The sequence below is a fragment of the Rhinichthys klamathensis genome, unplaced genomic scaffold (genome assembly GCF_029890125.1).
Source record: "Rhinichthys klamathensis goyatoka isolate OS25496 unplaced genomic scaffold, OSU_Roscu_1.1 h1tg000303l_1, whole genome shotgun sequence".
Classification (NCBI taxonomy): domain Eukaryota; kingdom Metazoa; phylum Chordata; class Actinopteri; order Cypriniformes; family Leuciscidae; genus Rhinichthys; species Rhinichthys klamathensis.
The window spans coordinates 1,314,131-1,340,787 of NW_026606822.1; the positions used below are offsets into that span (position 1 = coordinate 1,314,131).

At 37.7% G+C, this 26,657-nt stretch overlaps 2 protein-coding genes across 2 annotated transcripts; one reads left to right on the forward strand and one right to left on the reverse strand.

Annotated features, from left to right (window-relative positions):
- Positions 1-203: 203 nt before the first annotated feature.
- slc5a8l (solute carrier family 5 member 8, like) lies at positions 204-16,738 on the reverse strand. Its single transcript, XM_056270350.1, has 15 exons — positions 16,040-16,738; positions 15,450-15,515; positions 15,186-15,237; positions 12,340-12,407; positions 8,153-8,307; positions 7,635-7,775; positions 7,393-7,522; positions 7,222-7,310; positions 6,428-6,540; positions 3,570-3,637; positions 3,332-3,418; positions 2,906-3,096; positions 1,170-1,279; positions 993-1,081; positions 204-416 (listed from the first exon to the last, which is right to left on the reverse strand). Exons 1-15 carry the CDS (start codon positions 16,388-16,390, stop codon positions 297-299), a joined length of 1,830 nt encoding a protein of 609 aa, XP_056126325.1. The 5' UTR covers positions 16,391-16,738; the 3' UTR covers positions 204-296.
- A 2,198-nt stretch (positions 16,739-18,936) lies between these two features.
- Positions 18,937-24,922, forward strand: tshba (thyroid stimulating hormone subunit beta a). The gene is made up of 3 exons (XM_056270366.1): positions 18,937-19,120; positions 20,949-21,132; positions 24,462-24,922. The coding sequence occupies exons 1-3, from the start codon at positions 19,026-19,028 to the stop codon at positions 24,753-24,755; spliced, it is 573 nt and encodes a 190-aa protein (XP_056126341.1). The 5' UTR covers positions 18,937-19,025; the 3' UTR covers positions 24,756-24,922.
- Positions 24,923-26,657: the final 1,735 nt, after the last annotated feature.

Genomic DNA, 26,657 nt, shown 5'->3' on the forward strand with positions numbered 1-26,657 from the left:
GTAATCATTTGTCAAATTTTATTTAAAAACCATTCAGATTTAATACAAAACTTTTGACTAAATATAGCTGTGTAAATTATTCAAAACTTGATCATGAAAATCGCAGAATGTTTAGTTTATGAGAACAGCCCATACAATATAAAGTAGATAGATTAGATGCTTAAAAATAGATGCTTGCTATTAATTTCTTGCTTCTCTTGTGGGAAGGTTTAAAAGAAATGAATTTATCATCATCACTTAGCAATTTCAACATACAAAAGTACAGTCATAATTTACAATTTACAATGTATTCACATCTAAAACTTTGTGATCTTCTCCATGTGGTCTTTCTCTTTCAGTGTAATTTCATTGTCATAGAAAACTGGACTGTCCAGACCCTGGATGTGGTTTGGCTGTTTTTCAATTAAGTCTGACACCTATAAAGGAAAAAAATATGCAATGCCGTTAATAAATGTCTTTTGCAAAGCAGCTTTACTAAAACTTCAGCAATGAAACAATCAGAACAGCTAAGCATCTAGAAAAATGTATATTTACTGCAGACATTTCTAAAACTTTTTATGTAAATATATATGTTTGCATTGCTACAATATTTTAACAATTGTATATACAATTATATAAATATTTCACATACAGACGACAACGTTGTCAAAATGATCTATGTTCACACGGATCCGTGAAAACAACTGAAAACGCTTTATTATGCTGCCAGGCCAGTAGCTGGTGATGTCACTTTTTAAAGAAACGCTACGTATTTTGTAGTTTACACGGAGACGACTGTGGTATTGTTTTCAAAAACGTGCACTTTGAAACCCATTTTCAAAAGTTTGTGTTTTCAGACCCCCAAAACGCTGTTGTAGTGTAAATAAACACCAAATCTCATAAAAAGTTTTCAGTTTTAGTTGAAAACTGTTGTGTAAACGTCCCCTAAATTATGATCTTTAATCCCTATATTTTTGGACCGTGTTTGTCACACTGGTAATAAAAGGTCTTACCTCTGAGTCTGAGTTTCTGCAGCCAAAGCAAATGAGATCTGACATTCCGATAAAGAGCTCAGGCCGAGCTTTCTTCTGCTTACAGCCACCTAAAGTTAAAAAAAAAAAAATCAGAGTTTAGGTTCAGTCTTTGAGTGTTTGCCTCACCAAAAGGCATATGAGAAAGTGTCATCTTACCTGAGATTGCACTAACGATTAGTCCTGTGATCATGGTCACTAGTATGCCCACAGGGCAGAAGTACAGGTAGGACAGAGAATACCAGGTGTCTGCCAAAGCTGCTCTTGGCCTGAAGGACAGCATGAGATAGTTACAGTTAGCTTTAATGTCAGTGTATTTGTTAGTTTTTGAAATATGAGTGGTATAGATTTCATCAAAACAACAGCAGAAATAAATTAATACTTTTATTTAGCAAGAATACATGAAATGTTAGTGCAAATTAGGGATAGTAAAGATGTTTATAATGTTACAAAATATTTCTATTTCAAAGAAAAATAATGTTTTTTTAATTTATTCATCAAATAATCTTGAAAAAAAATGATGATGGTTTCCACAGAAACATTAGGCAGCACAACTGTTTTCAACATTGCATTGGTAATAATAATAATGGGGGGGGGGGGGTTTAGCATCAAATCAGCATATTAGAATAATTTCTGAAGGATCATGTGACACTAAAGACTGGAGTAATGATACTGAAAATTAAGCTCTGATCTAGCCTGGCTAACGAGACGTGAGACGAGAATGTTCATTTTCTCGTATTTGAGGCGTGGTTTGCGAATGCCCAGAGCCGTTTATTGGGTGCTGCTACGAATGTCTATCAAATGCGCCTGTACGTTGCTCATAGCCAATCGTTTCAATGGGCTATATGCACGCATAACTTCCGCGTTTGATGCAAGGATGCTCGTGCGTTTCCGGTTGGGGAGATTTAAAGCGGAGGAAAACCGAGGAAAACGGGATTATGGCAGTCTTCCAAATTTACTGTCCTCTCGTCTTTGAAACGAAACTTCAATACGTTTAGATGTAATTTTATATATAGTTATGTTTATTTAATATAATAAACAAAGAAGCATAAACAAAAATGAGGGGTGTCTGTTTTGTCTGTTTTTGTGACTAACGTTTCTTTAGTATAGCAATAGAGTATAAAAACCAATATAAATTCTCGGTATAGCATTGGACTCTACGATCGGCGGAAGTAATCCAGCATCCTTAGACCTTCACCGGAAATACCGCCGTGCATAGAGCCCATTATACCAGATGTAGAGCGAAAGAAATTAGACGAGGAAGAAGACGATGGGTCGGAGATTTATTTGCGTTCTAAACTACTTAGATATTAGGCTTGTTCGACTTTAACCGGCGCTGCACAGACTGATCGGTTTATGACATCAAAATACCGCGAGAGCGATTGAAAAGCACGTGAGCCGTCTGCTCTCTAATCGCTCTCGCGGTACTTTGATGTCTTTCACCGATCGTTCTGTGCAGCGCCGGTTAAAGTCGAACAAGCCTAATATCTAAGGCTGCATCAAAAGGTAACTTGGCGTCTGCTGCCATGTTTGATCGTCGTCGTCGTCGTCTTGCTGCTCCCTCCCCGTTCTGTGATTGGTTCCCTAGATGAGGCGAAAATTTGGTCCATGGTATCCAGACTGCCTAGCAGCGTGAATAAAATTGTGCTCCGCAAAGGCAGTATGGGGAAACCCAGGCTAGCTTTGATCACAAGAAAAAATTACATTCTAAAACATATTAAGAAAAGTTAGTTTAAATTGATATACAATTTCACAGTATTACGGTTTTACTGTATTTTTGATCAAATTAATGCAGCCTTGGTGAGCATAAGAGACTCCTTTCAGCAACATTCAAAAATCGTACTAACTCCAAACTTTTTATTTGTTGTGCGTGTGTGTGTATGTGCACTACTAACTGTGGAGTTGTGGTTTGTAGGACTGTGCTGAATGGTATCATAGTGGTGGTTACATTCACGTCCTGTGCAATGCATCCTTCCACACTCAAAGGAAGGCGGAGGATCTTCTCAGGTAAAGGAGGATACAACTGAGCTCCAATTCCCACCCATAACGTTATAACCAGCCCGGAAATCAAACCAGCTAAACCTCCCTGTTGAAAACAGTACATAGTTAATTTGTATGAATTTTGTTTAGTGTTAAAAGTGCAAAAAGTACTTTTTGTGTATATGACAGTGGTCTTGAAATTTATTTCAAAAGAGCTACTGGTGTGGATGTAGAATTACAAACATTTATGGTTACTGATGCTGTAGAAATACCCACTTGCTGTGGGAAAAAATACTTGAGCACCTTTAAGAAAGTGACACCTGAAATATATAAGTTCTTACAGTGGAGTTCGCAAAGCGGAAGAACATGCCGAGCAAAAAAAGGCCCAAGAGAGGTCCACTGATCATACCAAATATGGACAGAGCTGCCTGTGGAGGAAGGGATTCACAGCATGTCATTACAGTCTGTTATCAGCAGAGGGCGAGACAGTGAAAAACTCAATGGATTGAATGAAACCTCAAGCAGGGACATTATTGGAGTATTACATTAAAATGTGCTTTGTGCATGGAATAGATTTACCTGCAGTATATTGCCCATCATAGAGGCGACACCAGCCATTCCAATGCATACACCTCCATAGAATACACCTAGTGATGAGCAGTACACCATTACACATCAACATGCACGTCAATCCATCATCCTCCGCCTCACTCTGACGTGAAGCATGCAGTTGTCAGCAGTGGTGGAGGAAGTACTGAATCTCAGTACTTAAGTAAAAGTACAAATAACCAGAGACATATTTACTTTAGTAAAAGTAGAAGTACCACAATGACAACCCTACTTAAGTAAAAAAGTACCTGATTTTAAATGTACTTTAAGTATTAAAAGTAAAAGTACTTGAATAACAATTTATTCTCTTAATGTCTATATTCTAATGATTAATAAAACAGTTAATTCTAACTCATTCAACCTAATACTCATATAAAGATGTTCAATATGATGGAAAAGCAGTTATATTTTAAGTTTGTCACCATTTCTGAACAAGCTTGCAATTAGGCAATATACACATCAAGCTTACTATATGCCCTTACTATATATGGTATATATATAAATACAAATATTATGTTAAAACGCCGTATATAAAGGCGTTTGGCTGTAAACGCGATTCATTTATGGCGTAATTCTGAACCTCTTGGCTTGCCATACTAATCCTAACCAAACGTATAATACACACGCACCCCACATCACTACTAAACCTACCAATGCGTTTCCTATGCATGTAAAAACTAATTTTCGCATATAAATTGCACGATAAACACACTGCGTGCTATAGAGACGCATTTAGTGTGACCGGGTTGATATATCTATGGCAACCAAACTTCACTGGTGAGACAGAAACGTGCGACGAACGGACGGTCAGGATGACGTTTTGGCAGAGGGGAAAACTGATCAGAAAATGTAACAGAACGTTGTAGTGGAGTAGAAAGTATAATAATTGCTGCAAAATGTAACGAAGTAAAAGTAAAAAGTATGCACTATTGATTTTACTTAAAGAGCATATTGCAGGTTAAAAAAAAATCTAAATATCTAACCTTGTATGAAAATACCATATGAAAAGGTAATGCAGGATTTAAAATGTTTTAAAACGACATAAGGGCACACATTTAGTAGATAAAGTGAGCGTTTCTTTGACTGCTCGTAAAAACCGTTTTTTTTTTTTCAGCATCGCGTCATTTTACGTCACCAGAGGGAGGGAGCCTCAGTAGCGCAGATAGGTTTGTATTCAGTAGAGCGGGTAAATTTGCTTTTTTATACTCAGAATGACAATTTGGAATGTAAAGAACAACATATTATACAGTTTATTTGTTTTATTAGGAAAATACCATGTACATAAAAAGAATTGGGCTTTTTTTCACGTTTTATAAATGACTTCACATTATATGTAGCCTACATCTTTTGGAACAAACAAACTAAAAACAAAAAAGCAATGAAAACATGTAATGCTTTGAAAGCACAGGATTTTATGTAAAACTTTTTTTTGTATTTTTTATTTCCTGGCAGCGAATGTTAATGTGATATTGTGAATATGTAAAACCTCTTGTTCTTGTGGCATCGAATTAAAAAAAAAAAGTCAGTAAGAGCAGTCGTGAATCAGTGTTTTCGGTAGTTTTTATATTTTAATTTATCATCGTCATCATTGTAAATTATTGTGTTTGTGGAGGTTGCAAAAACTCCGGCCTGTCAGGACATCGAGTCAGGTTTCCTAACAAGAAAAGGGACGGTGCTGTCTATCTATCGTGCCTGTGTGCGGTTTGTGCAGCTGTAGAGACAGGATTACTCTTCCGCATCGGCTTCCAAAAACGCGATCGTGTGTAGCGTACACCAGATCTGAGGAACAAAAACGTGTATATCAGGAATAAAAATATCTATCTGTCTCTCGATGAGCTAAGTTATATTACGTAACGTTAGCATGACATACGCGCCTGATCAAAGCTTATATAGTTTATTCTGATATTGGTCAAATCCAATACTCCTAGATGACCAATAATAGCTTTGCTATTAACTGATACGATGGTAATAATCGATATACACCTCACATTTTACCAAACAGAATGAACGATGCACTGTTAACTCTATTACAATTAAAACTCACAGTGAACAGCATTAAATATAAAAACACATATGCCTTACCTTTTTGTTGCAGTGCAGTTTTTATTGCAGTGGTATAATGTTTTGCCGACAGCACTACAGTCCTCATTTTTTTTATTGCTTCTTCCATTCTCCTGATTGCTATTATTTAATTTCTTAAAAAAACATCCAGGGAAGATTGAATAGGCCTGTTCTTTTAATGTTTACTCAGTATCTGACAGCTAGGCTAATCAAAAATACGCGCGATTAAGTGATGCAATAAACTGCGGCTGCGCACACTCACTGCACACAAGTTTTTTTATAATAATACTTTTACAATAATGTGTGTCTCTCTGACCGTTGTTCTGTCTAACATTTAATCCTGGCCTGTCCCTGCTCTCTCGGCAGCATAGCAGGCTCATAATTGTAAGGCTGTCGTCCGTGGTCTGTCATACGAGTAAGTCCGAAATGTCATTGCGATCCATTGTTTTCCTGTTGTTTGAATCGACCGCTCTCCCGCCCGTTACGTCACGCCCGTCACGCCCATTTTCAGATGCGGAAGTAAAATTCTCTCACAAAAACGACTCCAGAAGCCAATGTAACGTATTTATAAGTATATTTTAAAGAAAATCTAATTACTACATTGTTTTTCTATACATTTACTCGTTGGGTCCTCTAACCTGCAATATGCCCTTTAAGTAAAGTACAGATACGTGAAAAATTTACTTAAGTAAAGTAACGAAGTATTTGTACTTCGTTACATTCCACCACTGGTTGTCAGTGTATACAGCTGTGTCACTGAAACTCACTCATGCCCATGTTGATCCAGGACTGCTGTTTCTCTGTCAGCCAGGGCATTGCTGGCTTCAAAAAGTCTGCCACTGTGACAGCCACCAGAGCGTTGATACTCGATGACACCGTACTGTTGAAACAACACAAAAGCTAACTAATGCTGTCTGATGTGTGACCTGATCTCAACAAAATTCACATTGTGTTCCATCAAGCCTTAAAAATCAGGATCCCATGCTTTTTCTCTGCTAAATCCTAATGGCCTTATTTATTATTTTAAGTACACCCTGATATTTCAAGTTGTGTTTTAAACTTTAAATAAATATAATAAAAAATGTTGAAATATTATTAATATGATAATATGTTTAGTATAGTATTATACTAAAATATACAAAAAATATACTAAAATACTATATATTATAGATAAAATTAATTGAAAAAACTCAATAATTAAAAAGTTATAAAATGCACTAGACTAGAACATTTGTAATGTATTTAAATGTTAATGTAAAATGTATTTAAAAAATCTAAATCATAATTTATTAAAATATATGTATATATTATATTTGTGTGTATACTGTGTGTGTGTGTGTGTGTGTGTGTGTGTGTGTATATATATATATATAGCATAGTTAAATAGAACACAATATAGTATGAACATTTATAGTATAGATATATTATATTTTATCATTTTCTAATTATTTTGGGTTTGGTTTTAGGTTGTTCTCCCTAACAATGACCTTGGTTCAGGTTAGAAAACTTTCCCAAAATGATCAGGATGGACTTATCTGACAGATATTTATTGGTTGTTCACCTTAATGTTCCACTGTAAGCTGCAGCCACAAACAAGCCAGGCAGTCCTGGGAAATCAGCTAGTATGTCCATCACCAGATAAGGCAGGAGCTGGAAAACATTTTATTTGGTCAGATTAATTGTAAGCATTGTGAGTAAAAAATTAAGAGGTCACTGCTAGGGCTTGTATTACCTGGTCTGAAGCTCCTACATCTTTATTGGTGAAAGGATCACAGTCTTTATATATGGAGTACATGGTGAGACCAGAGAGCATGGCCAAACTCACTGTGACCCATAAACCAACCATATTCACATATAGAGATCTGTGTGGGCAAATATTGACAGGACACCAGTGTTTGCATTGAACATATGCAGTATTAGCTGTAGGAGCCATGAGTAAAGTCTAATAATATCACGTCTTGAGTGAATACTCACAGCTTGGCATGAGTTACTGTCCGACAGGAAATGTATCGCTGCACCTGTGATTGGTTGATTGAGTACATGGACGCCCACATCAGACTGCCGCCAACAACGATTGTCCAAAAACTATGACGCCTCAAAGGATCAGGATCAAAACTGGAGAAACATTTGAGAGGTTAGTCTGTCTGTCTGTCTCTTTCTTTACACCTATACTTTCTAACTATACACTACCATTCAAAAGTATGGGGTTGTAAGATGTTTAATGTTTTTGAAAAAAAAGTATCTAGTAATTAATTTAATAATGAATGATCTTTACAACGGAACTGAATCAACACTGAACTGACTTCAGCTGAACAATGCATTATTTTCCTGTCATCACTATAAAGCTGCTTTGAAACGATCTGCATTGTGTAAAGCGCTATATAAGTAAAGGTGACTTGACTTTTGACTAATTGAATGCATTCTTGAACCTGAATAAAAGTATATAAAATGTGTATGTATGTGATCTAGTTTTCTAGTCCAGATATCTTTACCTGAATGTTTCCAAACGTCCTCCATAGTAGCTGTCATTCCAGATCTTCCCGAGTCCCCCCTGCAGCACAGCCCCACGAGCGATGACCGCCACAAACCCACCCAACATGATGATCATCTGGAACACATCTGTCCATATCACTGCCTTCAGCCCTCCCTGGTAACAAAAGCATATCCGCGTAAAATGCACCATAGTTTAGATGAGCACCCGAAGACCACACTGTAACAAATTGCTGTAGATTCTACAGCAAAATTCTACAGAAATTTATTGTTTTATCATTTTACAAGTTATTACTGTAATTCGCAATGCATTATGGGTCAAAAAGAGTATTACAGTTGTTAACAGTATATTTCCCTGTCAACTGTAAATTGATTTACAGGTAAGAGGTGTTTTCACTGTAGTTCATACGTTTTACAACAATTTACTGTGATGTGGCATTATGGGATTGCGCGGGCTGAATACAGGTTTGAAAACTGGTGGACTGGAGCAGGGCAAGAAGAGTTGAAGATAAAAGGCACTATTTACTCAATTCTTGGTAAGTTAACTTAAATTTACCTCCATAAATATTACAATATAATGTATTACTTAATGCTGTTTTAAGCGATTCATGTTTTGAACAGAATTCATAACATGCATGTCAGATGCAATATCGACTTGTTAACAACTGCGTGTTATCAGGACATTTAGTGTAATGTAAAAGTGTTTGATTCCAATATTCCCCCCCCCCCCCCCCCCCCCAGAGCGTTGGGGTTATGAATCCACACCCCAATTTTATGGCTGGATTTGCTGCTTTGTTTGCAACTTACTACAACTTTAATCTGGTGTACCAGCAAGAGGCATCCTGCACACTTGAATTTGTGGTAACACTTTACAAAGGTAACACTTTACTTAAATATAAATGAGTATATGTTAAAGGATCAGTTCACCCAAAAATTAAATTTCTGTCATTAATTAACTACTGACCTTCGTTCATTTTCGGAACACAAATTAAGATATTTTTGATGAAATCCGAGAGGTTTCTGAACCACACATAGGCAGCAAAATCATTGCAACTTTCAAGGTCCAGAAAGGCAGTTAAGACATTGTTAAAATAGACCATGTGACTACAGTGGATCAACCTTAATGTTATGAAGCCACGATAATACTTTTTGTGCGCTAAAACCCCCCAAAATAACCACTTTATTCAACAATCTCTTAAGTGTCAGTCTCTGAAGCTGTTAATGTAATAAACACAGTGCAGCGCTTCCAGGTTCTACGTTAGAACAAAACGTATTCTCATCACTTCATAACATTGAGGTTGATCAATGGTTACATGGGCTATTTTAATAATGTTTTTACTATCTTTCTGGGCCTTGGAAGTTGTAATGACGTTGTGGTCTATGTGTGGTTCAGAAACCTCTCTGATTTCATCATAAACATCTTAATGTGTGCTCCTGAAAATTAATGAAGGTCAGTAGTTAACTAATTACAGAAATGTCATGTTGGGGTGAACTAACCCTTTTTAGTAGTTAGGGGTGTAACGGTTCACAAAATTCACGGTTCGGTTCGATACAATACACTTGTGTCACGGTTCGGTACGTTTTCGATACAGCAAAAAGAAAGAAATGTCAGAGAAATTTCCTTGATTAAATTTTTTTAATTATATTTTTATTTAAACTAACATCATAAAGTATGATATTTTTTTACTTTGAGCAATGATGGAGCTATACTTGACTTTTCTTAGGAGCATATAAAACAAAACAGCTCCTTGGTCAAAATGAAATGTAATATTGTAGTAGTTATAAACAAAGGTTTATTTTAGTTCAGATTAACATTTGAGGGCAGCAATTGTATTCATAATGTCAAAATAAAACCGACTTAATGTTACTTGAAAGCATTATAGCCGACTATTCCTGCCACACTCCCATGGTTACAGTCAGTAGTGTTACTACAGTAAACCCATGGTGAATGCTGCTGATCTGTGGACACTGGATAGTTCATCCATGGCACAATGTTTCTTTCTGGTTTCCACGTCAGCGCTGTTTGATCCGTTAATAACAGAGAAATGCGAATGCTTCTCACTAGATCTCGCAGCGATGTTATTACTTCAGTGGCGAATTCAAATGCTTTCTTTACTGGATTTCGCTGTGTTGTGACAGTGCTGATGATGAAGATCGGCTCGCGCTGCATTGGTCCAAACTGATAAACGGTCCGTCAACCACACAATAACGAGTAGCTCAGTTTCGTTCCGCTTACATTACATTTGCCATTTGATGTTGTTGGGCAATGTTGTGGTCACGCCAGCGTCTCTTACATTATGAGCGCTTGCCACGCGCAACGCGCCTACATTTGAAATAACGAAATTTCGGTCGGCAGGAAAAATGGTCCAACGGTTCGGTTTAAAAATGCGTACCGAAAACCGAACCGAAAGCCTCGTACCGAACAGTTCAAGAATACGTGTATCGTTACACCCCTATTAGTAGTGCAGCGAATGCTTATTGTAAAGTGGTATATTAGTCTGCACTCTGCACATGATCCTAAAGCTTCTCCTTGTGTTTTTCTGATTGATTTTTGTGCAGATGTTTTGTTGGAATCAACCCATCCACTGGTACCAAGACAGTCAAAAAAAGTGAAAAGACCTCAGAGAAGAGGAACAACACAGTCAATCCTCATGTGTCTACTCTTCTCAGAAGGCTAATGGACTGTGAGTGGTTAAGCATGTAAGTTGTCAAATGTATATAATAATTATAAAAACTACAGGAGGAGATGTCTATACTTACACAAAATGTAAAAAAGTACTTTACATTAAAACAGTTTAAATGTTTTTAGAGGGAATGTTGTCAATCACCATTGTTGTTTATCACAAACATTTATATAAAAAATAAAAAAAAGCAGAAATGTGACTTTTAACAGGAGATGTGTTACCCATAATGCCATTCTGTTGATTGAGCTTAAAGGGTTAGTTCACCCAAAAATGGAAATTCCTTAATCATTTACTCACCCCCATGTTGTTCCAAACCTGTATGAGTTTCTTTCTTCTGCTGAACACAGAAGATATTTTGAAGAATGTTGGTAATCAAACAGTTGATGGTAGCCATTTACTATCAATTGTCTGGTTACCAAAATTCTTTAAAATATCATATTTTGTGTTCAACAGAAGAAAGAAACTCATACAGGTTTGGAACAAATTGAGGGTGAGCAAACAGAATGATGACAGAATTTTCATTTTTGGATGAACTAACCCTTTAACTTTTATTGAACCCGGAATCTTGCTTCTAAGTCTTACATGTTATTTGTAGTTATTTTGTGACTGATTTTGAAAAGATTTTCTGTACTTGAAAAAGTAAAGTCTTTGCAGTAATTTGCTTATTACTTTAATAAATATTTTTCTACAACAGCTTTGACTTTGTGTTTTTTTTTAATGTTTATTTTAATGCATTTACATCAAAATAATGGTAAATAATAGAGTACAGTTTACTGTTAAAATGATTCTTTTCAGCTTTTTAAATGTTAAACTATTACAGCATCTTCTTTAATTTTGTGGGTATTTACACGATTTTATTGGCAACTTTATTGCCAGGTTAATACTGTACTTTAGTGAAATTACAAAAAAATGCTGTAAAATATATTTACAGGATTTTATTGGCAACTTTATTGCCAGGTAAATACTGTACTTTAGTGAAATTACAAAATATTGCTATAAAATAAAAAACAAGTTTAATTCAATATTACTGTAAAAAAACCTACAAATTACTGTATTTCATATACAACAATTAACTGTAAGTTGCTTTACACTATTATACTGTAATCAATTTTACAGCAATTACCAACATTTTTACAGGACTTTATTGGCAACTTTTTTGCCAGTAAATTCCTGTAAATTCTACAGGAAATTTTAACAAATAAACATCAGTAATGTTGGTGATTTCGAGTTACACTCTTTAAAAAAGAGGTGGTTTTCATAGCAATGAACAATTCTCAAAATAACCTTTTTTTTTTCTTACTGCAAAGAACATTTAATAATCTAAAGAGGATTTCTTCACTATAAAGAATCTTTTCATGGATGTTCTTCATGGAACCATCGATGCCAGTGTAAATGCAAAACTAGTAAATGAGCCAGGGGTGTATGGGACATTATCTCCTCTTGCCCTTTTCTGCAATCGCAAACAGTATGTAAAAATTGTGATTAAACTGAATGATGTTACTGACCAGGGTGCAGTAGACGATGCAGACAGCCCCTGTTGCCACTAGCACTCCCCACAGATCCAGACCTGTGACTGCAACACAACAGCTTATTTATAGACATTAATGTGTTTGTGGCCCTGTTTACGCCTGCTATTAAAGAGATACTCCACTCTTATTGGAAATAGGTTTATTTTACAACTCCCCCAGAGTTAAACTGTTGAGTTTTACCGTTTTTGAATCCATTCAGCCGATCTCCGGTTCTGGCGGTACTACTTTTAGCATAGCTTAGCATACATCACTGAAGTGGACAAGACCATTAGCATTTCTCAAAAAAAATGACCAAAGAGTTCCGATATTTTTCCTATTTAAAACTTGACTCTTCTGTAGTTACATCGTGCACTGAGACCGACGGGAAATGTAAAGTTGCCATTTTCTAGGCTGATATGGTTAGGAACTATACTCTCATTCCTGCGTAGTAATCAAGAAACTTTACTGCCGTACCATGAGTGCAGCAGGCGTAATGATATGACGCAGCGCCTGAAAATAGTCCCCAGCTCGGTAACTTCCAACCAAGGGGGTAATCCACCAGCCAGAAACTGAAGTCTCCCCGGGCGCCGCCATTGGCTAACAAGCCTTCACCTGCTGTTAGCATTCCATTGACTCCCATTCATTTTTGCGTCACTTTGACAGCGAATAACTTTACATCTGAGACATTTAAAGACTCCATTTGTCCATTATTTATTTCTGAAGAAACACGACAATGTATAAAATGCTCCATTACCTTGTATCTTACGTTGTGGCCCCGTAGAAGCAGTTTTTGTAAAAATAGGCTAACGATTGCGTCATAACACGCGACTCTCTGTCGCATAGAAGAGAAATGACCGTAAAGACAGATGTAAAAGCTCACTCGCAATCGGGGGACGTGGAGGCATAAAGTCAATGGAGAAGCCCATAGAGAGTCATAAAGTTGCTCCTGCTGCGAGCTCATGAACAGCTAATACTTACGATCTCCGGCTCTGCAAGATTCAGAAGGGAATGATTCAGATTCCTCTTGGCACAGCTACTAGAAGACGTACAACTGTCAGTCAGGTTGCTCACGTCACAACTACGTCTTCAAGCTCAGTTTGAGCCTGCGCAGTGCGCTTGGCAATCAGGAAGTGAGTGCTTCTATTTGACTTCACTTTTCTCCGTTGAAGTCTATGGGGTCGCTGTGTCCATTTCTTTTACTGTCTATGCTTCCAACCTACTGTCTATGCTTCCAACGTGACCGGGACTAAGTGCCTGCGCCTGCTGCTCTCATGGTACGGCAGTAAAGTTTCTTGATTACTACGCAGGAATGAGAGTATAGTTAGCCATATGCGATTTTCTAGCCATATCAGCCTAGAAAATCGCAACTTTACATTTTCCGTCGGTCTTAGTGCACGATGTATGTAACTACAGAAGAGTCAAGTTTTAAATAGGAAAAATATCGAAACACTTTGGTCATTTTTTTTTTTTGAGAAATGCTAATGGTCTTGTCCACTTCAATGATGTGTGCTAAGCTATGCTAAAAGTGGTACCGCCAGAACCGGAGATCGGCTGAATGGATTCAAAAACGGTAAAACTCAACAGTTTACCTCTGGGGGAGTTGTAAAATGAGCCTATTTCCAAAAAAAGTGGAGTATCTCTTTAAGATGCGTTTAAATACAGGTGTAAACAGGGTCTAAAACGTTTTGAGCTTGTCCACTTTCGACCACTTCCTGTAGTCGACCAGATTGCTTGCATATGCCCTGTTTACACCTGTTATTAAGATGCGTTTTGGTCGATCGGATCTCCAGTAGACGAGGCAGACACATTCCCGTTTACACCTGGTATTTTAATCCGTCTCTTTTGTCCACTTTCAACCACTTCTGTCCCGATTTCTTCAAGTGAAGGGTCTATGGGTAGGTAAATGCATGGTCTTTTTTTCAGATCTTTTGACCTAATGGATGAAATAAGCTCACACTATTTACTTCTGAATGCAAATTGTGTGACTGAAAAACACAGAGAGCAGCAGTTTTAGTTTTTGCTCGGATAGCCACAAGACCAGCCGAACGCTGTGAGTGTGTGTTAGAAATCAGGAATGGTGAGAGAACATTGTGCTTGGTTTGTTTTCGACTTCAAACCAATCAGTAGGTGGAGAGTGGGCGTCTTTTGCGGTTGTTCGACCTGAATTCCGCTGAAGACCCAAGTTTGGTTTGAAGACAAAAAAACGGATATCAAGCACAATGTTCTCTCACTATTCCTGATTTCTAGCACACACTCACAGTGTTCAGCTGGTCTTGTGGCTATCACAGCAAAAACTAAAACTGCTGCTCTCCGTATGTTTTTCCGTCGTCTCCAGTCACATTCATATGTAAATAGTGTGAGCTTATTTTGTCCATTAGATCGAAAGATATGAAAAAAGCCATCCACTTTAAGAAATCAGGACAGAAGTGGTTGAAAGAGGACAAAAGAGACGGATTTAAACTCCAGGTGTAAACGGAATGTGTCTCCCTCATCTGAGATCCGATTGTTTTATCAATTAGGGGCACTTTTGACTGCTCAAAATGTCTTTAAACTATTTCATCAATGAATGATAGTTGGGAATGTGTTGCCGTATTGGGGATAATACTTTTTTTTTAATTGTACATAAAAGCTAAATAACAATTTTAGTAAGCATTTCTTTACCTAAAATCACCCTAGGTGACAGAAGTTTCTCCAATTGAAGAATCACCGTTATGCATTTACGTGCAAGCATTGTTTGGTTTAATATACATATGTGAAGTCATGGGGAGGCATTACTATTTCTTCTAGCATGCTTTGTTAAATGGTTTTTGACATTAATAAATGAAAGAGAGTTCTTTACTTACTCTGATTAAGTGCAAGTGCAGGGGCATAGATAACCATGCCTGTGTATAAAGCCTATGAGAGATAACACCACCCATTAGATGATTGAACAAATCTCTTTTGCCTAAAATTCGTCAATATATTCAACATTTATGACTCTATGACGTGGAAAAGGCACATACACAACAGACATTGTTTTTCCAAAGTGATTCACGATGGCACAATCACTCGTCAGATGCACGTTTGGTTATGTATAAAGTCATGCAAGAAGCTAAAATCCAACTTACGGTTTGAGCAATATACATGCTGGTTCCAATCACTCGGATGAGCTTGTTGAAACGCATTTCCAAGTACTGCAAAAACAAGTGACCAATTCAATTAATTATTAGCAAACGAAACAACAAATTTACATTATATCATTTACATCATTACACAAAACTCAAGATTGTACGATGAACTATTACATACTGTTTTTCTCAGTTTAACATCATTCTTGTTTTAAAGGTTAATCGTAAGAATCGTGTGCTGATACCTTATCGGTGAAGAGTCACATCACCCGAACTCTTTTAGTTTGGCTGTTTTCGAAATACACTCAATGAATATATTCCAACTCTAAATATATCTTCTTTTTTTTTTTTTTTTTTTTTTGATATATTTCACTTTTTTATTTCATTTTAATTAGTCTTTTTCATATACACAGTGACCATTGATCTGTTTGTCAATAATCTATCCTGACATTTCCTTTTTCCTCTCTCGTCCTCATTGCATTTCCATCTATTGATTCTTTATCAAACACAGGCACAAATGAGGGTGTTTCCAGCCTGTCTCTGTTCTCTGTCCTCATGCAAACCCCTTGTGGCCAGTGTCGCTCTCTTACCTCGTATGTGCTGGTGATGCCCAGGCGGTAAAACAGAGGCACGAAGATTTCAGCGCTGATGATGGACATGATGGCATAAGAGAAGACAAAGGTCCAGAACGGTGTGCCGTACATGTACGCCTCTGCAGGGGTGCCAATAACAGTGATCCCTGACATGAAACTAGCCGTTAGGGACAAAGCCACAGGCACTGCGGTCATCTGACGGCCACCCAGTAGAAACTCTTCATTGCTGGTGTCCTTGCGTCCACGGATGGCTTGGAACAAGCCGATGCCCGCAGCGAATAGGATCAAGCCGGCGAACACCACATAGTCCCAAACTGAGAACGTCGCAACTGGACCTCCGCCCGGCATGATTTGGAAAAAGTGCTCTTTGAGAGACCCTAAAAAGTTATATACCCGGTGTCACGCCGGTCAGAAGTGATGTTCTGCTGGAAATTCCTTCCGAAGCTTTTGCCAACAGGAGGACGAAACCAAGTAGCTCCGGTCAGTGCCAATGACTGATAAGAATTCAAGTCTTCTGCAATCTTGGACCAGCAACAAAAAAACTTGGGTTAATGATCCCTCAAGGCCATACGATATATCAAGTTACATTGTAAAAGGAAGTGAATGTTTTTTTTTTTTATCCCTAATCTTGAAGGAGCAGTTTAGTCAAATTAAAATGAATTCAGGAGGATGCCTTGTGCTGACTTTAACCTCGCTTAGTCAGTCAACTCGTAGGTGATGAGGTAACCAGGTAAACCAATAGAAGAACTACTCTTTTAAGATCATTTTGAACAAGATCAGAGGACTTTCAGAATATGACTAACATACCACTTCATTGTGAGCCCATAGCAGGTCATGTCAAACTCCTCAGTTCCTGGTACTGTTTTGAGGTTTACTTGAAATAAGACTTTTGTTTTTAGCTTAAAAAGTTTCCTGTAGGTCGTGTTGAATCATTATCTATCGACGGGTCCAGGTAAATCAGAAACCGTGAGCATGCTTTCCAATCAGCTACAGCTTGACAGAAATACACGCGATAAGATAAAGCAATTATTAACCGCATATGAAACCAGGGTTCTATAGAAGGTTGATATGAGCAAGCAAAAGAGCTGTAAAATCTCATATAGACATTCAATGGCACAGGTGTACTGTAAACAGGAAACCTTACAATTCACGCCAGTAAAACAACATAAGTAATGGTGCTGTGACGGTTGAGGAAGTTAATCTGTGACACTGTCAAAACATCTTCTTGTTGTGATGCTGTTATGGGTGCTCCAAGCTGCAAAACAATTTTTAATGGCATTCTTTCTCCTATTTGAGCGCTGAAGATACGCATCACTCAGGTGGAAAGAATTGCACACATTTACTTTTCCATTCTCAATATTGTGAACTTTGCACACAAGATAAGGCCTGCGAGATTTATACAATGAGAGCTTGGTAAATTGACTGAACTGGCAGTGTGTATCTTTATTAAAGATCAGGAGTGTGATGATCTGCCAAGTGAGATGACTTAATGAAGCCCATTTGTTGCCATGTTTTGTTATAATACAGCTTGATTTGTGTACATAACCGACATAGGATATATTTCAACACTGAGTATCTTAGGAACACCAAAAAAGTGTTAAATGAATCCTGTAATTATTGTGGAAAAGTGACCATTTATGTGTTTATGCCAAAGAAGCTATCATACATTGGCAACATTGATACTGGATCAGACCCAAAAAGCTACTGTGTAGGAAAGGAAAATCCCAAATGAGATCTCCCTTGTTTCTCCTGCGAAAGCAGATGTAGATTCTCAGTTAAGTCTCCAGCTTCTCAGATTTTTCTCCTGGAAAAAAGGCTCTTATAATCATATGTCTGTTCATGAGATTAAATGAGATCTACAAGGGTCTACAACGTTGCAAACAAAGGTCAGAGATCTTAATATTAGGGTGTATTCCCACCTGCCTTGTTTGGTTCAATTGAATCGAACTCTAGTTCGTTTCCCCCCTTGGTGCGGACCTTTTGGGCAGGTGTGAATACAGCAATCGAACTCGGGTGCGGACCAAACAACCGAACCGAGACCCAGCTGAAGAGGTGGTCTCGGTACGGTTCCAAACGAACTCTGGTACGGTTCGTTTACGGTGTGAACATGAACCGACCCAATTGCAAGAAAGCACTGCGCCTTTGAGTTAACAGGCTTCCGTAGTCGGAGTTGCGTTATGGGAAAGTGATCTGTTGTAGCCTACATTACATCTGTTGCGCGTCTTTCTGTGCGTCGTGTGTGCATCATTGGAATGGAATGAATGAATGAGTGTGTGCATCAGGACATTCACATACAGAGCGTTCTCTTTAGGCTAATCGCGCATAGATGCAAAAAAAACAAACATTTGCAGTTCATATAATGTAACGATAGTTACAATACAAGGATGATAATGCGTTAATTTACTTTAAGCCTTTTTTGCACTTCCTGATTTCCCTACTTGAGAATCCTTGTCCAATGAATGGACTACCTTAGCACAAGTGTGGTTTTGTTTACACATTTTGGTTCACTTGCAAAAAGAGCAGTGTGAAAGCGAACCGTACCAAAAAACAATAACAAAATTATTTGGTCCGGACCAAACCAAGTGAACTATCGGACTTTCCTGGTGTGAATACACCCTAAGTAATGGCTTCAAATAGCTTCCAAGACCAAAATTAATTTTAATGATTAAAAACATGTCAAATAAAAAAATAATTTGTAGACTTTGTCTATTTATGTTTTTTTTTTTTTTTTTTTTTTTACTTGCTTTTAATTATTTTTGGATTTTTATTTTATTTTTAATGTTTATTTTGCAAGTCATTTTAGAAGAAACGTTTGAGACTTACAGTAAGTTGATATTTAAATGTAGCAGCAACCTCTCCTCTAGAAAAACCTTACTAATTGAGATGTAGTGTGAATATTTAGTAGGCCCTTAATAGTGGCCATGCAGCATGAAAGTGATTTGATTAGAAAAGAGTCGTTTTTATGCATGCTGCACTGTAGCTGATGATGGAGATAAAAGAGACAGATAGAGATCAGGTTCTGTGTCTGTATAAGAGCAGAAGCCTTTCAACACAAGCAGGTTTAAGCAGATCCTCCAGGTAAGTGGTCCTTTTGATTTACTATAACACTGCTGTTTGGCAGACAAAAAGTAGGAAAGACACATGAAAAGATAGCAATGAGATTCTGTATGTATCTTTGAGTTATAGTCCAAAAAGTGTCTTTCTCTTGGCTGACTCTTTTTCATCATGGACATATTTTTGTTGTTGCAAAACCATGCTGTTCCAGGCAAGTATAGGCAATGGAATGCATTTTTTTATTTTTTTCTTAACATGCATTAGACCAGAGGGGTTCTCAACTCTGGCCATTAAGGTCAACTTTCATGCATTGCTCCAACCCTAAACACGCCTTAAACAAGATAATCAAGATCGTCAGGCTTACTAGCTACAGGCAGCAGGTCAGTTTGATCAATGTTGGAGCTAAACTCTGCAGGAAAGTTCAGGAAAGACCACGAGTGCCAGAGTTGAGAACCCCTGCAAATTAGGGTTAAGAGTAGATCAAGTTCAAAACGGCTCTCCAAACTCATGTTTTTTCCATTCATCAGTGCTCTTCCCTGCAGTCGTGCGGCACCTCACATTTTTATTGCATAAACGCTTTCTGTGTGAATGACCCTTTACAGTTTTTTTTTCACTGTCAGTGGAGCTTCAAAATCATAGAAGCCTATTTCCACCACATATGAAAAAAATTATGACATAAAAAGTCAAAATTATGACATGCTAAGTAATATTTATAATATGAAAAGTCGACTTTGTCAATTATGAGATGAAAAGTCGAAATTATGACTAAAAAAAGTCTTAAATATGATATAAAAAGCTGAAATTATGACATGTTATAGTTATGACATACTAAGACAATTTTTACCTTTATTTCAGAATTTTGAGATAAAAAGTCGAAAATTATGACATAAAAAAGTCATAATTATGACACACTAAGCCACTGACAGTCATTGAGATAAGAGGTCGAAATTATGACATTCTATATCATAACTATAACTTTTTGTTATAATTTCTACTTTTTATCTCATAATTATGACTTTTTAATGTCAAAGTTGACTTTTTGATTTCAAAATTTAAACTTAATGTCATAATTTCTACTTTTTTATAAAAATTTGACTTTTCATCCCATAATTGTGACTTATTTCATAATTTTGACTTTTCATCTAATATCATTTCTTCTTTTTATGTCATAATTATACAAAAGCGTGATTTTTTTTTTCTTATGTGGTGGAAATAGGCTTCCATGAAATCATGATTAGAGTTACCTACTGTGCCCTTCAAGTGGAGACAGAAATATTATAATTATGAGTTCTGAGCACATGAATGAACGAGCATAGGCGAAATTTACGGGTGGAAAACTTAAAATTCTAGATGATACATGAGTTGCAAAGTTGTGATGTTGGAAGGAGCGTGTTGATTTGAAAGATAGATAATATATATGGATAATCTAGAGATTAGTGGGCAAGAGTGTAGCGAATGATGTTAATCACTCCACTTTCACAGTTTGCATCACATTTAGTTGTGAAACCATGTAAAAATAAGTGATAAAAATTTTCATCATTTTGAATTCAGATGTGGTTATTTGGATTAATTGTTCACAAAATATTTTGACATGTCGTAATAACTAATGCCCGACTCCGAGATAAGAGTTTCCCAGGTGCACTTGGCAGCATAACACAACCCTGGAAACCACACACAACAACAAGCCACAGTGGCAACTTGTGCAATCATGTGCTATCACCACTCACATTTCACAATAAATGCCAATTGCCAAATCCAGTTTAAGATGACTTTTAAATCATGTTGCCAAGTTTACTATGTCTATATCAATTTTTAATTATATTCACTGTAGTTCTCCATATCCCACTAACAGACATCCTGATACCCTGCCAGCTATAATGTCTCCTCTGTACGTGGTTGGCATGCTGGGACTTTTAATGAAGATATCAGCGCCTATGTGTGCCCCCACTGAGTACACCATTTACTTCGAGAGACAGGAGTGCAATTACTGTGTGGCTGTCAACACCACCATCTGCATGGGCTTCTGCTTTTCCAGGGTAAGCAGACAGTGTGAGGACAGAAAGTGAGGAGGGTTTTGTGGAGACTCTCCAGCATGCAGTGTGACAAGCTGATTTTAACAAAAGATGATATCTGTCACAGCCATGCCAAACCTGTGACTTTCGCTCTTCTGTGGAACACAAACGGGATTTTTCCATTCCATTCCATTTCATTTTGTGTTCCACAGAATAACAAAGATCAGCCTACTCTCTTTAAAGTAAATGTTCATTTTTGACATCTATTGTTCCGCGAAGAACCTTTAGGGTCCTATCTTGCACCCGGCGCATATGACTTTGTACACTGACGCATGTATCATCATTCCTATTTTGCACCCGCGCAAAGCGGGCTTTTCCCTCCACAGACGCATGTCGGTAAACTAGGAAATGAATTTGCGCTCCCTGGGCGGGTCGGCGCACAAAGGAGGCGTGTTTCGGCGCAAACATTCCCTCGTGCTATTTTGCAGTTCCAGAAAACAATTCCGCCACTGACCAGAAAAAACCTAGTCTAAAGTCAGAACTACACGCTCCCGGTCAGAAACAACCAATCAGAGCCAGGAGGAATGTCTTAGCAGTGTCAGTCACGCTCGTGTCCGCACTGATCACACCCCTCTCTTGCACAGCGCGAGCCGTCGTTCAAACTCAAGATTGCCGGCGTGCTGCAGCTGCGCTAATGACGGAGAAACAACCTAAACTGCCAATTCTCGAGTGACACCTGCTAATAAAACAAAGAGGTAAAAGGAAAAAGACCGATGAAGATAAACAAGCGAAAAAGAAAGAATTACACAGAGCCCATTGACTCGGTGTCAAAACTCTAGCCGCATAACATGTAGATAAAATGTCACGCACTCTGCTAAGCAACAATTGAAACCTGCTAATACACTGGCTTGTCATGTTGCTGAAATAATGTACTAGCACACCTTATCTAGCATTATATATCGCTAGAATAATTACTTACATAGACTACAGTAACGTTAGTTACCGTTATATTAACGTTATCTTACTAGCTATTTATAACTTATAGAAAGAGTGCAACGTTATAAAGTTACATGTAGGCTATTGCAAAATACATAATGAAAGTTTGTAGTCAAAGTATTGGCAGGCCATAGTTAATGTAAAGCATATTGTTGACGTTTAGTCCCTATTAGTGAATGTGCCATATATAACTTTTTATCCGCTGTTATGGGTGGCCCTGTTTACTAGCCTGCGCGTTCACGACAGGCTCCGCTGTGGAGGACGAGCTGTGGAGGGAGGTTGATGTTAGTAAGTTTTATAGAAGACAGAGGGGAAAAACTGTACCGTTAGTGACGGCAGTGCATCAGAAAATAAGGCGAAAGGAAGAAGTTAAAGATCAAGGAGGATAAAAGCAGTGAGGGTGATAACCGAGATGAAGACTATAAATCATAGATTGTTGTGGAAGTCCGGCATTTGAGTAGGCTACATTGCCAGTTTGGAAGATGTGATCCATACTACAACCAGAGGCCAGGAAAGACGCCACTGCCTATTGGCCTCACTACACAAGTAGGGATGCTCCAAAAATGATGACTAAACAGGTCAAAATCCAGTTATACACTGAAACCGAAGAGTCTTGTTGATTTTCACTTGTGCTACAATTGGTTTGGAATTCCAAGAAAGAAACAATGTTAAAGTTTTGTTTGATGTTTTTCATGGTGTCACTACTTTCCAGGCAGTGAAGTTACATCTGAATTTGTGTCAAGTTTTTCACATTTTCACATGTGAGTTCCAAATGACATACACTCGCACAATGGAATGTTAATAAAGCCCTTTGATGTTTTTTGAAACACTAAGACCTTTCCACTACATTTTAGACAGTGAAACTGCATTTAAGTGTGTGTGACGTTTCAGAAAATTTGCCAAAATTATTTACCCTACTAGGACAAAGTCAGTTATATATGACGGCACTGTAAAAAAGGTCAAAGGTCAGATTTTGGGAAATGATTTTTAGCCTTAAATGTATGTAAAATATAAAGTAATTTGTTTTTTTCTAGCTGTGACTTCATAATTAGTCCCAAAAATGTTAAAAGGGTTTAAATGTTCTTTACACTAAGAAAAACAAGGAATCATTCACTAAAAGTAGGGCTGCACGATTAATCGAAATTAAACCGCACGCGATTTGTCAAAGGCTGCGATTATTTTATGCGCAGCTTGTCAGTGAAGTACGGCTCTGTGATCGGTAGTAAATGCTGCTTCATCTGAAAGCCAGAGGGCGCTCTCACGCAGACACTCCAAATATGCCCCGCCACAGAAGTACAATAACACACATCATTCCAGGAGATCCCTATGGGCATCATACTATCGCTGTTGCTGAATAGACAGAAGATTGAAATGCTTTGATTGATTTATTAAATGTTGTGTTTTGTTGGACGAGAGGATAAATGCTTCTCATGTTTGGAAAGATGTTTGACGCGTGTTGCTTTTTCAAATGCAGGTTATAAGCGACTCGCAGTGCTTTCAGATGGAGCAGCATTTACTACTGATCACAGAGCCGTACGTAACTGACAAGCTGCCCATGAAAAATAATCACAGCCTTTGCGATTTCATAATTGCAATTATAGCGTCGGTGTATGAATGAGTGAGTGAATGGGTGAATGTGAGGCAATATGTAAAGCACTTTGGTGGCCATTGGGTCTGTGAAAGCGCTATATAAATGCAGTCCATTTACCATTAGCCAATTCGGTTTAAGCGCAATTTCCATGTTAATTGCGATCAATCGTGCAGCCCTAACTAAAAGTTTCTTTGATGAACCAAAAGTATTCTTCTATAACATTGCAACAAAAAACACCTTTTTTACGAACCATTCAGAAATGTCCTGTTGCCTTCTAAAAGTTGTAACTTCTTCCCGAGTCTCTCCATCTGTGTCCGACTCCGGTTCAAACATGTAAGGCTGAACACCGCAATTGACCATTTCTGACATTTTGCCTGGTGAGATTCTCCTGTTTTGTTGTTGCTGTATTTGAAGCATGCGCTGTAAAGGCTCCGCCCTGCTCTGGAAGCAGCAGCTCATTTGCATTTAAAGGGACTCACACCCAAAATAGGGGCAAATTCGACAAGCTGTAATAAATTATCTGTGTGGTATTTTGAGCTGAAACATCGCATTCTGGGGACACCTGAGACTTATATTACATCTTGTGAAAAGGGCCATAATAGGTCCCCTTTAAGAGTTTATGGGTATTGGTGTAAGAGTGAGTCAATTAATTTAATAAACAATTTCTTTAAGAAATAAACTGGGATATTCTAGATCATAACAAATGTTTTCTGAAATGATTTAGTGGCAATTTGGCTAAATATGCATCTCTACATTCGTCCTATAGGACAGTAATGTGAAGGAGTTGGTGGGTCCTCGTTTCCTGGTTCAGAGAGGCTGCACCTATCAGGAAGTCGAGTACCGGACGGCCATCTTGCCTGGCTGTCCTTCGTATGCAGATCCTCACTTCACCTATCCAGTGGCACTTAGTTGCCACTGCAGCACCTGTAACACCCACAGTGATGAATGTGCCCACAAAACCAGCAGCGCTGCAAGGAAATGCTCCAAACCTGTCCGTCATCTGTACCCCGACCCCGAGGAGAACAGTTACATCCAGCCATATTGGGAACAGTACGAGTAATGTTTGATAAATCCTTGACTAAAACTTAAATCAAAACAAAGTGTGTGTGTTAGCAGTTGACTGGGTGCAATTGTTTGTTAGATAATCATTGAGTAAACCTTGTCACAAAGTTACCTAACTCATTATGTTTGCTGTATTTTATATCAAGCATCTGATGTCTTTAATGAGGCCAAAAGTGGTTTAAAAAAAAACGTTTTAATGGGGTTCAAATACGTATGCTTTTATGGATAATAGACCTTCTGCGAACTTTAATGATGCTTTGGTGTTTGATCGGCATTGTTTCTATAAAAAATTCAGAGGAAAAATCCTTCCATAAAAATGGGTTTTATCACTATTGCTAGTGTTTATGGTTTAACAATGGGTGTTTATGAAATTATGCATCCAGTTGTAAGGACAATGGCTTGTCGTGCAATGAATCAAAGAATAACAAGAGGCCAAGCTAGTAATTTCAGTCACAGAACCATTTTATGTTTTGGCAAATTATTGGCTATATGAATTTCTACAATCTCTGTTGTACGTTTTTGTATGATCTGCTTACTTTAAATAAAAAAAAAACTTACATTTCCATACAAAACACATAATACACATTCATACAAAGTTGCTGCCTCATAAAATAGTTACAAAAATGACTGCAAATGATGATAGACAGGTTCCCTAAACATTCCCCCTGTCTGCCATTAGTCATCAAACAGAGAGTCCCAGCTTAAAAGCATTGGCTGAACCAATGAATGAGAGAACTATTTGAATACTGATTCTGAGATTGTGCCACTTGGTAAAACATTGTTTTGCCTAAATGTTTTTCATTAAAAGACCTGCTTTGTATTGAACCACCAAACAGTGTCATTGACTTTTAATTGTCTCAGAAGTAGCCGGTGTGTTTGTGTGTAGTAAATGAGCAATCATTGCTAGATAATGCGTATTTAGAGAGGCAAATAGCTGTGGGTTATTTATATTACAAACTCAGAGGATGGTTAACCCAAGTTTGCATTCATTCTAGTCCTTTTGTTTCTGTCTTTATAGCCCATATTATATTTTATGGGTAATTGTAACCAGCCGTTACTATGTCTTTCTTTCATGGCTGTCACGCAATAATATATCTTTCTTTTTTCACGTGTCAGAACATAAGGGCTACAGGGGAGGGTTGGGTAAGAATTGCCTAGAGGTGAATCAAGGACTGACACCATGGTTACACGCTTGGGGTTCAAAGCAGGCAACAAATTAAATATGTCATGTTCCACCTCTCAGTCAGTGTCCTAACAACCAGTACAAACATAACCTACTCCTCTTTTGAAACAAATGAAAGGTATTACATGTCCTAAAATACAGTATGTCATTTTGTTCCCATCCAAATAGGTTTTATTGAAGTGTAAGGATTACACAATAGCATATGTTGTTTCATTATTTCTCCTTGTTCGTTTCCCTTTAATCTTCATTCACATGTATAGACGGCCTTTCCACTGTGATCCCCTTTATATTATTCAAGGATTCCTGTCGGCTTGGTCACAATCTGGCCAATCAAATTAGAATGGCGCAGATGCTTTCTTCACAATAGCGCATGAGTCTGTGTTGTGATAATCCAATGCCCTAATATAATAATACATCAAACAATAACGCTGGTGGAATCTGGCCGCTCAGCAGTCTTTTACAGGGTTGGTGGGACTAGAAAACCTTCCCCATGCGTTCAGTGTCCAGTGGAATTCTTTTCTGCCACATTCCTCCTGCTAAAACTGGCTAGACTTGAAACATAAACCAAAGGTTGAGAAGCCAATGGTTGAATTTCAGTGGGGTTGTTGTTGCTGAACTTTATCAGCGCTGCATTCATATCTGAGTCTTTAAGATACATTCCAGTCGTGTCTTTGATGTTTATCGTGACCTAAAAACTTTCAGATGTCATTCAGGTCT

What these genes read in the sequence shown, in the direction of transcription:
- slc5a8l (XM_056270350.1), bottom strand. Translation starts at nt 16,390, where the DNA reads ATGCCGGGCGGAGGTCCAGTTGCGACGTTCTCAGTTTGGGACTATGTG. An exon ending in GCATCGTCTACTGCACCCTG is followed by an intron (nt 8,308 to 12,339) that starts GTCAGTAACATC and finishes TTTTGTTACCAG; the next exon opens with GGAGGGCTGAAGGCAGTGAT. An exon ending in GGACGTTTGGAAACATTCAG is followed by an intron (nt 7,776 to 8,152) that starts GTAAAGATATCT and finishes ATGTTTCTCCAG; the next exon opens with TTTTGATCCTGATCCTTTGA.
- tshba (XM_056270366.1), top strand. Translation starts at nt 19,026, where the DNA reads ATGATGGAGATAAAAGAGACAGATAGAGATCAGGTTCTGTGTCTGTAT. An exon ending in GGTTTAAGCAGATCCTCCAG is followed by an intron (nt 19,121 to 20,948) that starts GTAAGTGGTCCT and finishes TCCCACTAACAG; the next exon opens with ACATCCTGATACCCTGCCAG. An exon ending in TGGGCTTCTGCTTTTCCAGG is followed by an intron (nt 21,133 to 24,461) that starts GTAAGCAGACAG and finishes TTCGTCCTATAG; the next exon opens with GACAGTAATGTGAAGGAGTT.